At 38.2% G+C, this 15,713-nt stretch overlaps 1 protein-coding gene across 1 annotated transcript in view; it reads right to left on the reverse strand.

The window, feature by feature from the left end:
• LOC113077767 (receptor-type tyrosine-protein phosphatase T-like) overlaps positions 1–15,713 on the reverse strand; it is a gene marked incomplete at its 3' end in the record, with an annotated part of 103,980 nt that overhangs the window by 20,991 nt on the left and 67,276 nt on the right. Inside the window, exons 3-4 of the mRNA XM_026250033.1 lie at positions 3,379–3,650; positions 999–1,080 (exon numbers count right to left, since the gene is read on the reverse strand). Of these exons, the coding sequence (XP_026105818.1) occupies positions 999–1,080; positions 3,379–3,650 (354 nt within the window). The remainder of the gene's footprint in view (positions 1–998; positions 1,081–3,378; positions 3,651–15,713) is intronic.

Consider the following 15,713-nt stretch of genomic DNA (forward strand, 5'->3'; position numbering starts at 1 on the left):
TGATGGTGAAAATAGTTTCTGTCTGGTTTTCGGAGTGTACGTTTAGAATCACCATCTGATATCAAAAAAATGAATGGAGCTCATATTCATTACTATTTCCAATAAACATTCTCTAATTTGCGTGTACAGGTGCAAAGAGGTTTACAGGTGCATTTGTCAGAAGCGTAACTCTTGCACTAGCTGAACTCTTGATCCTCAGTACAGCAGTCTCCACCCACTCTCTCTGCCAGATTTATTATCTGTGCATGCATTTCTGCACAAAAGCAATATCAATCTTTTATAATTAAAGTCACTGAAAATATAGATATTTTTTTTTTTTTACATATCTGCCATAACGTGAAACTGTTCCGATTTAATGAAGGAATCTTAAAATTACCCACTATTATTATTATTATGACTAGTAAAAAAAAAAAAATAAAAGAGTCATGATAAGATACTTCCATGATCTATGCTTGTGTTCCTTCAACTCAGTTCTTATTAAATTTTTATTAAAAATTCTGGTTATGTAGAATGGTATACTAGCCTACTGCATACGGTGCAATGTACACTGTTTGCTGTTTTGCAAACACTAAATGTAAAGCTATGTGTCATGCAAAGATAATCAATGCCAGTTATTGAGATTAATGACTTTTCTTTTAATAAAAGCATATGCTAAATGATTACATGTAAATGGCACACGCTTCATCAACGCTGCTGGCTTTACTTTAGTGACACAGAGAGATTTAGGACAATTGAAGTCAAAGGCTAAAGTTCTCCTGTCACAACAAGAATGATGGGGGTCTGAAGTCTGAGCACTCAGCTCTGCAGTCTGTCTCCCTCTATCTCTCATCCTCAGCACAGACCTGCTTGTTTGCTGGCCTCTTCCATCTCTGTTCAACCCTCGATCCACATGAAGTGCTTCTCACAGTAGTTGACAGACTGAACTCCTGCAGCGTAGCCAAGACTGCGAAAGTAAGCAGGCGCCGTGTGTATGTGTGTGTGTGCGTGTGTTTACTCACGGCAAGGGTGGGCCAAAACGTGCAGCTCATCCACGGCGATGAACCCAGGATGCCCTTGTACAGACACAGCCTCAAAAATAACCTAAACCAGAGAAGAGGGGAGAGGAAATCAAGCGTTTAAATCAAGACAGCTTGTTTCAGACTGAGTCTATTTATTTCAAGCATGAAAATATTCAAAGTACTAATTCAACAGGAGAGATCTTTACCTGTAAATCATAAGCCCCAAATCATATTCAAGCACTTACGGCACAGTTAAAAATATTTGAATGTCCATGCATATTGCATTTATTTTGAAGAAAAACAGCACAAGAAAACTTTTGAAGCCATAATAATCTGATAATCTGCACTGAGAACACAAATTCGAACACACACATATGGGACTGGCATGTTTTGCATGGCATACTGTACATGCCATGTGGTGAGGACATGTGTGGTCTGAACAATGCCCTCTCTCTCAGGGCTGCCAAGGACTGGCACTAAAAAGCCAAAACCTGGACACAGGATGCACTTGAGTCCCTTGCTTCCAAAAAGGCCTCACTGTGACCAGTCAAGACACTCGATCTACTCAACCAGACTCACCATGTTTTTCAGGATGAGACTGTGGAGACTAAAGGTGTGTGTTTGCACAAACCACAACCACAGAATGTCACGTTTTAGATCAGATATGTTGTGGAAGCTGCTTTCAGTGGCTTAAGCTTTTTAGATCAATTCTCAATCCTAGAAAAGACCAATGTGAATATCCTGCCACACAGGTTTGAGCAAATGATAACCATTTTGAATGAGCAGACCTTTTACATCCTCATTTTATCATCCTTGCCTCTACTCAAGGACATTGCTGCATTCATAATTTATTCACAACATTATGGGTGACACGAATGATCTCTAAAGCTGTCAGGACATGGCAAAATAACTTCTTTTAAAAAAATGTACCATCACAAACTCAAAAAGAGTCAGATTTGCCCTTTTTAATTTTTATTTTGCATATCATAAAACTTTACCATTTAAACACTGTCACACTGAAATGGCACCCTACTATTTCAAATGTAACACGGCAGGAAACAAGTCAGTTAACCCAAAGATTCGTTTTAGTCAAATTGGCCACTTATCTGCAAATCTGTTGCTCTAATCAAACTCACGGTGGGATATTTTTCAGTATAGTTTATGATCCCACGGGCAAAAATTAATGGTAGATATTAGTTCTCGATATTTAACTGGTAATTTATTACGTTCAATTCAACAAGAGAAGCAAATGATTTTAAAAACGTTAAATTGCATTCTGTGAGCACAGACTGGGAACAAGCACCTAGAGAGTGTGATTGTCAAAGTCTTAATTCAAAATCTAAATAAAACCACTAAAAAAGAAAGAAATATAAACATTTGAAAATGAATTGTAATATTTAATATTTATAATATGTGATAAATCATAATAATTAATACATTTATATTATTACACAATTTTTGGTTATATACACTTGCATGTTTTAATGATGTTCCCCACAAGCACAAATACACACACACAAACACACACACAAGCTTTGATATTGCCTGCTGGTCAAATAGATGCCCTCAGCAAATACTGCCTTCAGCAAATATTGGTCTGCTGTTTGCCAAGAGAAGTTCAGTATTCCCAGCACAGGCTAAATATTTGCTCTTCCCATTAGTTGATTCAATTACATGGCTAATCTTATGAGGGTATTTCACTCCACAGACTGACCGGTGAATCAACAGACAGAATGAAGAGGAGCACAAGAGGCAGAGAGAGACAGAGAGGAGATCTGGGTGTGAAGAATCAGAAGAGAGAAAACGAAGGAGGGAGCGAGAGTGAGAGGTAATAAGCAAAAAGACAGATCTAAAATTAACAACTAAAAGCTTATTCACCAGGGCCATTTGTGGGTGAGATTAGGGGACAGTGATCGCAGTGGTAATTGAGTAGAGAGCAATCTACTGCCACTTTCTGCAGTTCAATTGGTGCCATTCACCACAAATATATTGCAGAAAATAAACTTCTGTCTATTTCAGTGGCCAAGTGGACAACATTTTCAGCACTTCTCTAGCTGCTGGTCATTTGTTTGCTAAGTGGCTCATCCTGCAAAAAAAAAAAAAAAACCTACCTGATCATGGTTGTCATCATTTGCTCCACAGACTCCCATTGTAAGTGAGCAACTGCTCTACCTGACCAAATGTAGGTACCTTGAGCAGGACACCTAACCCAAGCTGCTCCCGACGAGCTGGATGGCGTCTTGCATGGCTGACACCACCACCGTTGGTGAGTGAATGGGTGAATGTGAGGCAACTTGTAAAGCACTTTGGATGGCCATGGGTCTGTTGAAAGTGCTATATAAATGCAGTCCATTTACCGTTTTATTAGCATCATGCTTACCTGGTAGGAGTTGGGCCAAAAGGTGCTGATGGCGAGTTCGGCCTTCACCCAGCCTTCAGTGACGGGTGCTGAGGCATTCCAGATGGGATTCCCCTGTGGTCCACCATCCACTTTTATGTAGACATTAAGGGTTCCGGGGCTCGTCCCATCCCGGCTAGACAGGGAGTAGTGGAAGTCTATGCAGTGGGTGTCGTTCTCTTTTAGCGTGGGCAGGAGCAGGTGGGCCTTCTGACCTGATGCACGACCCGAAGCATTCACCATCATGAAGGAACCTAGAAGAGGAAAACATCCCTTACAATAGGTCAAACAATCACCTGGAATCTTAACATCACTTTATGAGAAAGAAATCGAAGTAATACAACATACAGAAATGTATATAGTAAATAATGAATAGAATAGAATAGAATAGAATAGAATAGAATAGAATAGAATAGAATTTCGTTTATCACTTTCGCTCACACAACATTACGGTACTCATCAGCTATCATTCCTTTCAGTGATGTCCTTCTTGACAAATAAAACACACACACACAAACACACACACTATATATGTATGTATACATGACCAATTAGGGTAAAAATTTAGAATAGGGAACACTTATTCACTATAAAAGAGATAGTTTGATCCTGCCAGTTATCTCTTAAATGGACCATTGACACTATCTACAATCTCAATTAGGAGATGTCAATGGTTCACTTGAGAGATAGGTGGTAGTAATGCACTTATAAGTCTGGATCCACTGTAAAGCAAGAAGAGGACCATACATCAGGTGCCTGCTGTTGAGAAGAACACGCTCAGGCCATAGTGTTTAATTTGGTTTTGTTTGTGTATGTTTTTAAACTCCCAAAGCCATCCACTTACATGATAAGACTGCAATGGTTTGAGTTCAAAATCTTGGTTTGTGTTCTACTGAAGAAACAAAATCACTTACATCTTAGATGCCCTGGCGGTAAGCAGATAAACATAACATTTTATGTGAATTATCCCTTTAAGTATGACTTTTCCCTCAATACATTCCTAATTTGCTGCCTATTAATAGTAAGTAAGTTAGTTGTTAAGGTTAGGTATTGGGTAGGATTGGGAATGTAGAACATGGTCATGCAGAATAAGGCATTAATATGTGCTTAATTACTACTAATAAATGGCTAATATTCTAGTACCGCTAATATGCATGCTAATAAGCAACTAGTTAAAAGACCCTAAAATAAAGTGTTTCCCAAATTGGTTAAATATAATATGTTGAAATGATTTATATAAAATTTATATAAAAAAGAATGCATTTTCCAAATAAAAATATATAATATAAAAATAATATATGTTCAAGAAGGGAATATTTGCACACAGCAATATGTGCTATTGACTGTATGGAGGTAACAAATCAGATGATTATGGAGAGATTTATAGACAAGCAGTAACATTTTTAAATCAATCTTATATTTGACTGGCAGCTAATGCAATTAAATCAAAACTGGTGTGATAGACTCATGTTAGCACAAAGAAGCTGAGCCGCTGCATTCTGAACCCAATGCAGACAAGTAACACATGACTGAGGAACACTGATATACAATGAGTTGCAGTAATCCAATAAAAACATGCATAACCATTTCAAACTTCTTTAGAGACAAAAATGGCTTTACCTTCAACAGACGGTGAACAGAAAATGAATAAATTGGTAATGAACAGAATGTTTTGATGTTCTTAATGTTTGGTATCTTATACTCTTTTCCCACACTGAAGGCTACATTTTCATCTTGCACATCATGTTAATGTGTCTTTGTAAGCAGAATTCATCACATAACTGAGTAACTGAGTAACTGCCTGCTATAAAACCACACTGAAACTGTAAGTGCTGAGGCAATATTTATGAAATGATTCTGCGGACAGCTTTACATCCATTTTACTCCAATTTTATGAGACAATATGCAGTCTTACAGCCTTATGAGTAGTTTTGTACAAGTCACTACCAACAATGGAACTGCATTAGAAAGAAGAAAGAGGGCTTCAGAGAATACAAAAATCATGATTTACTTAAAAAAATAAATAAAGTGACAATCATTTGCCACCTTGAGGGGAAACCATTTACTTACACTAAAGACCCAAAGGTGGATTTTATTTTATTTGATTTTTTTGATAAATTACAGTAATTCATTCTTAGTTCTTTAAAAATGTTCACAAAACAGTTCTTCGCATTCATGTCAGGTAAAAGGTTTTAGCCTTAACAAAGGTGAAGCCTGGTTATCAGTCAAAACTATTCAATCGGGATTTAAAAGCAATTATAGCACTGGCCTGTTCTTGATTTGGTGTCTGTGAGACCTTAGAATTATTTGACAGGCTGTGTGTATATACAGGTCCTTTCACTAGGGACTATTCTGAGCTGTGACATGCAAAAAAAAAGGGAGTATATCTACTATAATATATGTTGCTTGCAAAAATGTTATTTCATCCGAACATCTAAATTGCCACCAGCCTTTTTGGATCTGGATGGTGTACTTATGTCAAGCTATGTGAATATGTAAAGGGCTAAGTTAAAACATCACATACATGGGTCAAAATCAGTCCCAATTTTTCCCGACACCTTTCTGCCTGGTAGTGCTAAATCACCATGCATAATTTGCCAGATAGGCAGAGGAAGCCATTGCCATAACACCCCATTCATCACCAGTATTATCTAAGACATGACCACAAGACCCGAGCAGAACCTTGAGCCCTGGGATGAGGCCAATCAATTCTGCACACTGATCCAATCTAGCGAAGGCCCCCTAAACAGCGGATTGGTAGTGAACTCGCCTGATTGCATTTCATATTCAACCCTCTCAGCCCACGTGCATTTTCCATCAGGTATTCTGAGCAGACATCTATATATTCCCCACCGTTGATGACTGCCAATATATATGGTCGGGCAAAATGAAGCCTTTGAACCGAGAGGTAATTTAGACCAAACCTACAAGCAGGCAATCAGCCCTACTACCAGGGTCAATACGAGTGTCCTCAATCACACCATCGCTGGCTTCACTGTCTTAAGCTGAGCTAATGTGAAATCAGATGTAATGGTTCTATGATAAATAATTCAACACATTTTATTCCAGGTGGACTGCTGGATGCACAAAACACTCTTGACAAATCAGCCTGCATGAGTATGACAACACTACAAACATGACTGTGACTGGCACAATCTTGCGGTGGGACTTTGCACAAGAATTTTAAATGGAAATGAACGTTTACATAATGAAGAATGCAATGCTGCCCCAGCTCTTGCTGGAGAACAGATTAAAAACACGTAGCCTCCAAACTGCTTCATTGATATTTACCTGAGTTCAATTACCTCCTGGAATCCCAATGCATTGGATGCACTTACATTTCATGTATTAATGAGTTCTGGGATGAATCAAAATATTATTAAAAGTTGAATATTTGGAGAAATTCCTAAGAATGATATACAACGTGTTATGCGCATTCTCAAGGGCAACACTATTTGGATGATAATTATTTTTTTCCTGCAACTGTGGCTGCTGATAAACACAAATCAATGGCGATGAAGATTTCTCTCAATACTTACTGCAGAACGAAAAAGGCTTCTGGAGTAAAACGCAGCACTTGGCGCTCTCCTTTACTAAAATCGATAGCAATATGAGAGTTGTTCTCGGCTATCAGCAAGCGTGCCTTCAACAAAACAGTCCTCACAGAATCACAGATACACAACTGGTGATTTAATGCTGTTCACATCAACCAATAACCAGTACATGGTTTTCGAGACCAACGTCAAGGCAGATCCATTACTGTTTTTCTAAGACAGCAGAACAGTCTGTAAAACATCTTCATAGGGGCAACATGAGGCAACCCGATAAGGTATCGCTTCAGTGCTGCTTGGTTGACAGCTGTCACCCCTGCGTTAATGTGAAGTGATGTTATGTGAATTCATTTATGTCTAAACGCCCTTGATTGGAAGATTTATCGGTTCAAACATCTGAGAAGCAGTTTTACAATTCAGTGCAATTTATATCAATCTTAGAGATGCCCAGCCCTTGTTCGGCGATTTCAACTCATTTTCTCAGAGAGGATTCTTTGGCATGTGGCTACAAAGTACGGAGAGGACTTGCCGGTGAAAGTCATTATTCCCTCGGAGTATTTCCACTGGGAGCTCTTTGCACTAAAAGTCACATTCCCCCCATCATAATATGATCCCCCACATGACAGATAGCAAAAATTCTTCTAGTTGTCACTTTAATATGCAATTATGGCAGGTCCCTGTACTTTGGGCCCTCTACTGCTCGGTCTGATAAAGTCACGGCATTCCTCATTTCTGCCTGGCAGTTTTATCCCATGAACACTAAAGCACTTATTTACCATTGAGCCAAGCAAGGGTGGTAATCCGCAATGTACCGTGGAAAGGCTAATGCGTTGAGAGAGAAAACACAGAGAGGAATAAAGAGGAAGTGAGGAATAAGCTTCAATAGGTGTGGAAGCCAGATCCCTTTGAGCATCCGTTAAAATATTCATATATATATATATATATATATATATATATATATATATATATATATATATATATATATATATATATATATATATATATATATATATATATATATAAACTACTCTCAAAAATCAAAAGAGTCAGTATGACTAATGCTTTTATACAGCAAGGATGCATTAAATTTATAAAAATTTACAGTGAAGACATTTATAATGTAACAAAAGATTTCAAATAAATCCCATTCTTTTAACTTTTAAATACTTTAACTTTCTATTCATTGTACATTACTGAAAAAATGTATTACGTTTCAACAAAAAAAGTTTCAAAATTAATACGAAATATTTTTTAAGCATCAAATCAAAATTCTAAAATTAATTCTTGAAGGATCATTTGACACTTAAGACTGGAGTAAATATGCTGAAAATTCAGCTTTGCATCACAGGACGAATTACATTTAAAATATTTCAAAATAGAGAATAGTTTATATTGCAATAATATTTTAAAGCATTAATGTTTTACAGTTATTTGGATCAAATAAATAAAGCATTGGTGAGCATGGAAGACTTAAAAAAAAACATTAAAAAAAAAAAAACATACCATCCCTTAAATTTTATAATGTATTTATTAGGGGTGTGCCGGTTTCAGAATTGGTGATGACGGTTATGACGTGAGTCAAATGTGACGGTTCATAACATAACCGTCGGGGGGGGGGGGGGGTGTCCAAGTCAATTGGTTGTTCTTGGAGATAGCGGGTTAACTCCGTGTCAGCGCGCGCTCTGATCGGTAAAGGGGCAGAGATTTCAGACCTCCGTTTATTAAGGAGATCTGTCACAAAACTCATCATCCGTGCCAACGTTTTTTGAGCAAATTTCAAAGCCGCACCCGCCCGCCATCCGCTGATTGTTTTGGGGTCTATGGCGATGCAATGCTTTGCTGATGCGAGCCGCAAAAAAAAGCCATTGCCATTTGCCCATTAGCTCCGCCCACTACCGGAGAAACTGGTATGTCTTCTGCTTGTTCGAAAATGAATATGAATATTTCTAAATTTAATCCATTATTTTGACAGGAGAGGACAACAAAGAATAGTTTACATATAGCGTGTTTTTTAAGCGTAGTAAGACTCTCGCTCTCTCTCTCTTTGCATGTGTGAGAAACAGCGCTATCAGTAAAGTGACGGTGAGTCGTGCGCCTTCACAAAGAGTTTACAGAGTGTCAAATACAGGTGCGCTGTGTGTCCATTGAGATGAGCTGAAAAGTTCAGATCGCTTGATGGAGAGAGAACTCTGAAGCTCAGATGCTGAAATTAATGCAAGCGTCATGCGCTTCAGTCTATGTAGTAAACAAACCTGCACGTCTCTGCCATTCATTAATTCACACAGAGACGCGCAGAACACGGATTTATAGTTTAAACAACTTTTGCGGCTTAACATTTACAGATAGCCTACTGGTCCATATGGAGATTTGATTTGATTATTTTATGCTAACTTTGGCAAATTCCATGACTGTCCATATTAAAATGCAAGTTTCATTTTCATGACTGGATTTCGAGATTCCGTCCTCGTTTTTTGCTTCATGGAAATCATAGAGCAAATTTCAAAGCCGCACCCGCCCGCCATCCGCTGCTTGTTTTGCGGTCTATGGCGATGCAATGCTTTGCTGATGCGAGCCGCAAAAAAAAAAGCCATTGTCTGTTCTAGAAAGGATGCAGCAAAGATATTTAATGCTAAAGTATGAGGCATAGGCCTACGCTGAGTTTCATTTACGATGAGATGTGCTCTAGGTCACAGTGCAGTGCAAGTGAACGCTGCGCGCTTGTGCTTCCATGTCACGGTTATCATTGTCTGCTTTACTTGCTTTTTATTTATTAAAATACATGCAATTGGTTGATGAAACATTTATTAAAATTAAGATAAAATGTGTACAAAACGAAATTCGTTTTTAAGAAAGGTTTTCTACAAAGCAAAATTTTATGAAGTGGTAAATATCATGTCTGACGATTTACAAAACTTCATTAAGTGGTAAAAACCATGTCTCCCGATATATTGCGCATCTTATGATCCTAACTAAAAAATGAAAATAATTTTTGATAAAAAATGTTTGTAAAAAATATTTTAATGACACGGTTTTGGCGGTTATAGAGTTCTAATGACGGTGTTCAACTATAACCGCCGGTCTCACGGTTATATAGTAACCGTCACACCCCTAGTATTTATGATTATAATCAATTAATAATTTTGTTTCTAAACTGACACCTTCCAACAGCTTTTGTCTCTCTTGAGCTCACTGTGAGGGGAGGAATAGGAAAATACAGCTGAAAAGTCACATGATGGGACAAAATTGGCTTATTACCCAGTGAATGAGATAATTCCCATCTATCATGTTCACAACTGATCCACAAATGACCTGAGAGGGAAATGGACAGACTAATTACTAAGTAAATAACTCAGCCACTCGGACATCACACTTTTAGTCACATTCAAATCTAAACAAAAAAAGAGTCAATTTGTACAGATTTTTTCAGTTTGGTAAATTTAAAGGTGTACCTCCTTGCCAGCAACATTAATGACATTTGCAACGCTTAGAGACGATTTGTTGACTATTATTAATAATATCCAAACAACACTTAGTAACAAAATTTCTAAAAGATAGAAAAGATATGCTTTATACTGTATTTTTGTAGTGATTATATATAGCATATAAAATAAATAAGTAACAGAAACTTTGACATTAATTTGGTTTAAATATATATTTTTTATCTTTAAGGGTAACCCTAACACCCTTTTCTTTAACCCAAAAACTGTGTAAACATCAAAAGCATCTGGAACATTATTTTACACAAAACAAACAAACAAATAGATAAATAAATAACACTTTGTTTCCTCATATCAGAAGTCCACTGTACAGCCCTGTTTCAGGAGAAATGGTGATGCGTCAGCTGCAATCATTTCGTTTGGAGCAGCTGCGAGCGAGAGAAGATGCACGCCTGATTCCCTCCTCCAAACGAAAGGCTGCAGATGGGCCATCCCTTCATAAACAAATACATATTCTTCAAAGGGGTCTCAAGAGTACAGTGGATCTGTACTGTGCCCCATTTGACACATTTAAGCACAGTAAATTCCCCATATCCCTTCTCACTTCATGGAGGCTGTATATGTGAAAGTGAGTGTAAAAGGAAAAGAATGGATGATTTTTAAGGCAGAAAGACAGGATGGGAGACAGTTAGCTACTTCAGCCAGGCCCCATATGTTTGCTGCCCTGGATGTGTAATGGACCTTCAATATATGCCGCTATCTGTCTCCTCTCTGAAGCCCTGGTTATTACTTCTCACGCATGCACACCCATTTTCCATCTCAACCCGAGCAGAAACAGCTTTGCCCTGCTTGTCGCGCCAAATGATATGAGATTGGCGTAGAATCAACAAGACCCACCAGCTGTGTGCCGCAATTCGTCAAGGCCCTATGAAATGGTGCCAGCCTTTACTTACAATGCACTTTTCCCATGAGCCCTTGGTGGGCCTTGTTGCAAACCCTAGAGCCTGTGATAATCTGATAAGTGGAAAATCAATAACTGAAGTGGGGACACCACCCTTGGCCACCTTAATGCAAATCAGTGAATCGGTTAATGTCAAATCCAATAAATACAACTTCATCTGTGGTTAAGGATTCCCGCTCACTCTCTGCTTCACTAGACTTCTATTTGCTGATTGGCTATAGAGGAACTGATGTTGATAGGAACTATTGAAATCAAGGGTAAATGCATATGTAAATAGGGAGCCCGCCAAGGTTTTTCTTTTTATTTATTTAATTAATTATTTATTTTAACAGAACAGACAGCTACTTGATATAACACAATGAGGATGTGTTTTGCATAGTGGCAAAGATAGATAGGTAGATAGATAGATAGATAGGTAGATAGATAGATAGATAGATAGATAGATAGATAGATAGATAGATAGATAGATAGATAGATAGATAGATAGATAGATAGATAGATAGATAGATAGATAGATAGATAGATAGATAGATAGATAGATAGATAGATAGATAGATAGATAGATAGATAGATAGATAGATAGATAGATGGACATCTTGACATTTTATTTAATGTTATGTGAATTCTGAAATCTGCATTTCAGAATGAGTTTTAAAATAAAAAAGCATTCTTCTGCCTCTTATGCTATTTTTTTTATTTTTTATTATTCATTCTGAAACAAAGGTTGGCCTTTTATCAGTTCCTAGTAAAGTCTCCCTCAGAGGCCGAGTGGTTGAATTAGACTCCGGTTGTCTCAAATTGATTGTCGTCGGGCTATTTATTATTAGCATCTAAAAGGAAAGGACTGAAAACATTCAAAGGCGGTCAGATTGCCTGGGGAGATCATAGCTAGCCTAACAAGGGAGAGGAAGAAGAAATACAACAGGGAGAAAGATAAAGGAAGATGCAGAAGAGGCCAATAAAATACACATCTCTATGTCTGGAAAAGATTCATATTTTCTGCTAAACAGTCTGGATGACAGAATACGAAATAATGAATCTTAGTTAACAGACTGCAGCTATGTGTATGAAAGTGGAACCATCTAAAACAATAAAGGAACTGTCTAACAATTTAGCTATTTTGTCAGTATTTTCTAAAGCAGAGAAAGCCAATTAAAACTCAAGCTCCATTTACCCTCAAGTAACAAGTAAATGTAGCTCTAGGTGAACAGATTTGTGTCAAATTAAGAGTTGTGTTGGGACAGAAGACCTGCTTGCTCCAAACTCACAGTCACCCAGCCCACGTCCAGGTTCATGACAGGAACAGGTGGCCGAGAAGAGGGGCACGACAGCGGAGCCCTGCTGGCCGTGTGCGCCGAGGTGAACTTGATGCTTATTGCACCTTTTCACACAGCCATAAATCCAGTATCTCTTCTCTTTTTTGCTGAAACCAGTCTTTCTCGTACATGGACCAGGTGTCCTTGAGTTCCATGTGTGGTACAACAAAGCTGGAGCACCACAACAGGAAATCTATGTTAGGAGTGGTCGATAAAATATACAGAAAACTGCTAGAAATTGTGATCCTTGTAGAAAGTGACTTTTAGAACAATTGTCCAAAAACACCATTGAAATATTATAGTTTTAAACTTTCCAAGGTTCTCCCCTCTTAGTTATGGTAGTTAATGCTACAAAGCTTTCCTACTAGCACATTAACTAATCAAATTAAGTTAAAAATCTGAATCAGAAATCAGAGAGAGCTTTATTGCCAGGTGTGTTTACACATACAAAGAATTTGTTTTGATGACAGAAGCTTCCACAGCACAAACAGAATGACAGTGCCGACTTCCCAAGCTTGTGCATCTTTAAACGCTTGAACAGCGCGGCTGCTTTGCCAACTACAATGTTCAGCAAAACGTCTGAGTATTCAAAAACCACTAGAAGATTGTGTGGTGTGTACTCCAGAATGTTCAGCATTTCACCCCCAGTAAAACTTACTGTGTTTAAAAAACAACAGAAAGGAAAAACGTTAAAACAAAAGGAGAGCCATCTTGATGCGACAATAATTATAATTACATAATTATTACACAAAATAATAACTGTTAAATGATATTTTATTGTATTTTTGTTCTACATTTTTACATCTAGTAATAATCGAGATTAAAATGAAATAAATGAATTCAACTTTAAAGGGGGGTGAAATGCTATTTCATTCATACTGAGTTTTTTACACTGTTAAAGAGTTGGATTCCCATGCTAAACATGGACAAAGTTTCAAAAATTAATTTGTACGCTTGAAGGAGTATTTCTGTTCCAAAAATACTCCTTCCGGTTTGTCCGGTTTGTTCGGAAAGTTTTTTTCGAGTATGGCTCTGTGTGACGTTAGATGGAGCGGAATTTCCTTATATGGGTCCTAGGGCACGTCTGCCGGAAGAGCGCGCGCTCTCGTATAGCAGAGCACTGAGAGCAGAGGCATTCACTGATCAGAGCGAGAGCGTCGCGAAATGTCACAAAAAAAGTGTATTTTTGGTTGCCAGGGCAAGACAACCCTGCACAGATTACCAAAAGAGAAACAGCATTAAGGGACCAGTGGATGGAGTTTATTTTTACAGAGCATTAACGGAGTTGTGCAAGTGTTTGTGTTTGTTCCCTGCATTTTTTTACAAACAAGACCCAGTTTGACGACGGATTTGCGTATCGTTTATTTCTTAAGGATGATGCAATCCCAAATAAAAATGGTCACGATTGTGTGTTGGAACCGCAGGCGGTGAGTAAAACTGCTTCAAATATCTCTGCCTTCTTGTTAGTGCGTCCGCCTCCCATGCCGAGACCCGGGTTTGAGCCCCACTCGGAGCGAGTCGTTGCTGCTGCTGCTCTCGTTCAGTTTCAGCCTCGGGATCTGATTCTGGATCATAAATAAACGGCTGAATCTGACTGTAAGCCATGGTTTGTTTTGGTTGGTTTTGTCCTCACGGTAAAGTCACAGCTTCCAAACGCTTTCAACGCAAAAGCCTACTGGGCGCTCGTGATTCTTTAGCTCCGCCCACATGTCACGCCTCCAGCCGGTCGTGTTTTTCCGGGAAAAATCGGTACAGACTATCTTTCTCTTATGAATATAATAAAACTAAAGACTTTTTGGAGTTATGAAGGATGCAGTACTACTCTATAGGTACTCAAGATTAACAGGATATTGAGTGAAAACGAGCATTTCACCCCCCCCCCTTAACAAAAACTTTGAATGTTGTTCTTATTGAAAGCTTTAAAAATGTTTGAAAGGCCTTATAGAAAGAATGACGGAACAATAGAGCGGCAGATAGAATGATAGAAAGGTAGACTGAACTAAATATAGATGACAGACATACTAATGGACGGACAGACAGATAGATAGATAGATAATTCAGATTTTTTTCAGATTTTTAACTATGTCCAAAAGTGAAAAAAGAATTGTATGCTCCAATATACATTGTCATCAAGCAAAATTGTGATAGAAATGTTTGCTTGAATAATCCACTGCTAATCACTGCTCTACATATCTTGACTCCCACAGAGATACGTGTTGCCAGTTTGGTAGAGATATCTTGGCTTCTGTTAACTGTTATGGTGGGCAGAAGTCCGTAGCTGCTTAAGTAGTGTCTGTTACTGCTCCCTTGAGAGCAGTTGGACACTCTCGCCTGTGCTACTGCTGTAAAATATTTCCCGCTGAACTCTTCAACTCCATAGAGGGAAGTGTATTCCTTGAGAGCGAGCCACGAGCTATTTTGTAAGCCGGTTATTTGAGGTTGTCCGTATGCTTTCACACAGGGATGGCACCTGAAAGCCAAACTGAGGCACTCAAATCCCACCGACAGACAAGACCTTCACTGGTAACAATCAGGATGGACCCATCTTGGGTCAAAATGAAAACAGAAGCTGTACTCGTAAAGTTAGAAATTAGATGTACCCAATACAACTCCACAGGGGTTTCTTGGGGAAAGATCTGAAGGGCATCAGAGCAGCGGGAAGAAATGGAGGAGGAAGATCAGAGAGAATGACAAAGGACAAGGCAATACTGAAGAAGAGAGAGAGGAAGTATAGAAGAAGCCCAAGTTCGATGTCTGGATAAGGAAATGGCCAACTTCCTTCTTTCTAAGGAATATTCTAGGTCATTTACATTTTAATGTTGTCTATAACAGTATCCTGTGACCATTTTTACTTTTCACCTTTTTTTTTTCCTTTTAAACAAAGTCAGGGATGAGTCAAAAAAAAATTGTGATAATCAAACATTTATTATTTGTTATTTATTTATTTATTTAACTTTATAATGGTTCGCGGGCTAATCATTTGATGTAACTGGATCTTTTTGAACCAGTTCACCAAATCAAACAGAATCGTTTTAAACGGTTTGCGCCTCCA

This window comes from Carassius auratus, unplaced genomic scaffold, assembly GCF_003368295.1.
Source record: "Carassius auratus strain Wakin unplaced genomic scaffold, ASM336829v1 scaf_tig00023216, whole genome shotgun sequence".
NCBI lineage: Eukaryota > Metazoa > Chordata > Actinopteri > Cypriniformes > Cyprinidae > Carassius > Carassius auratus.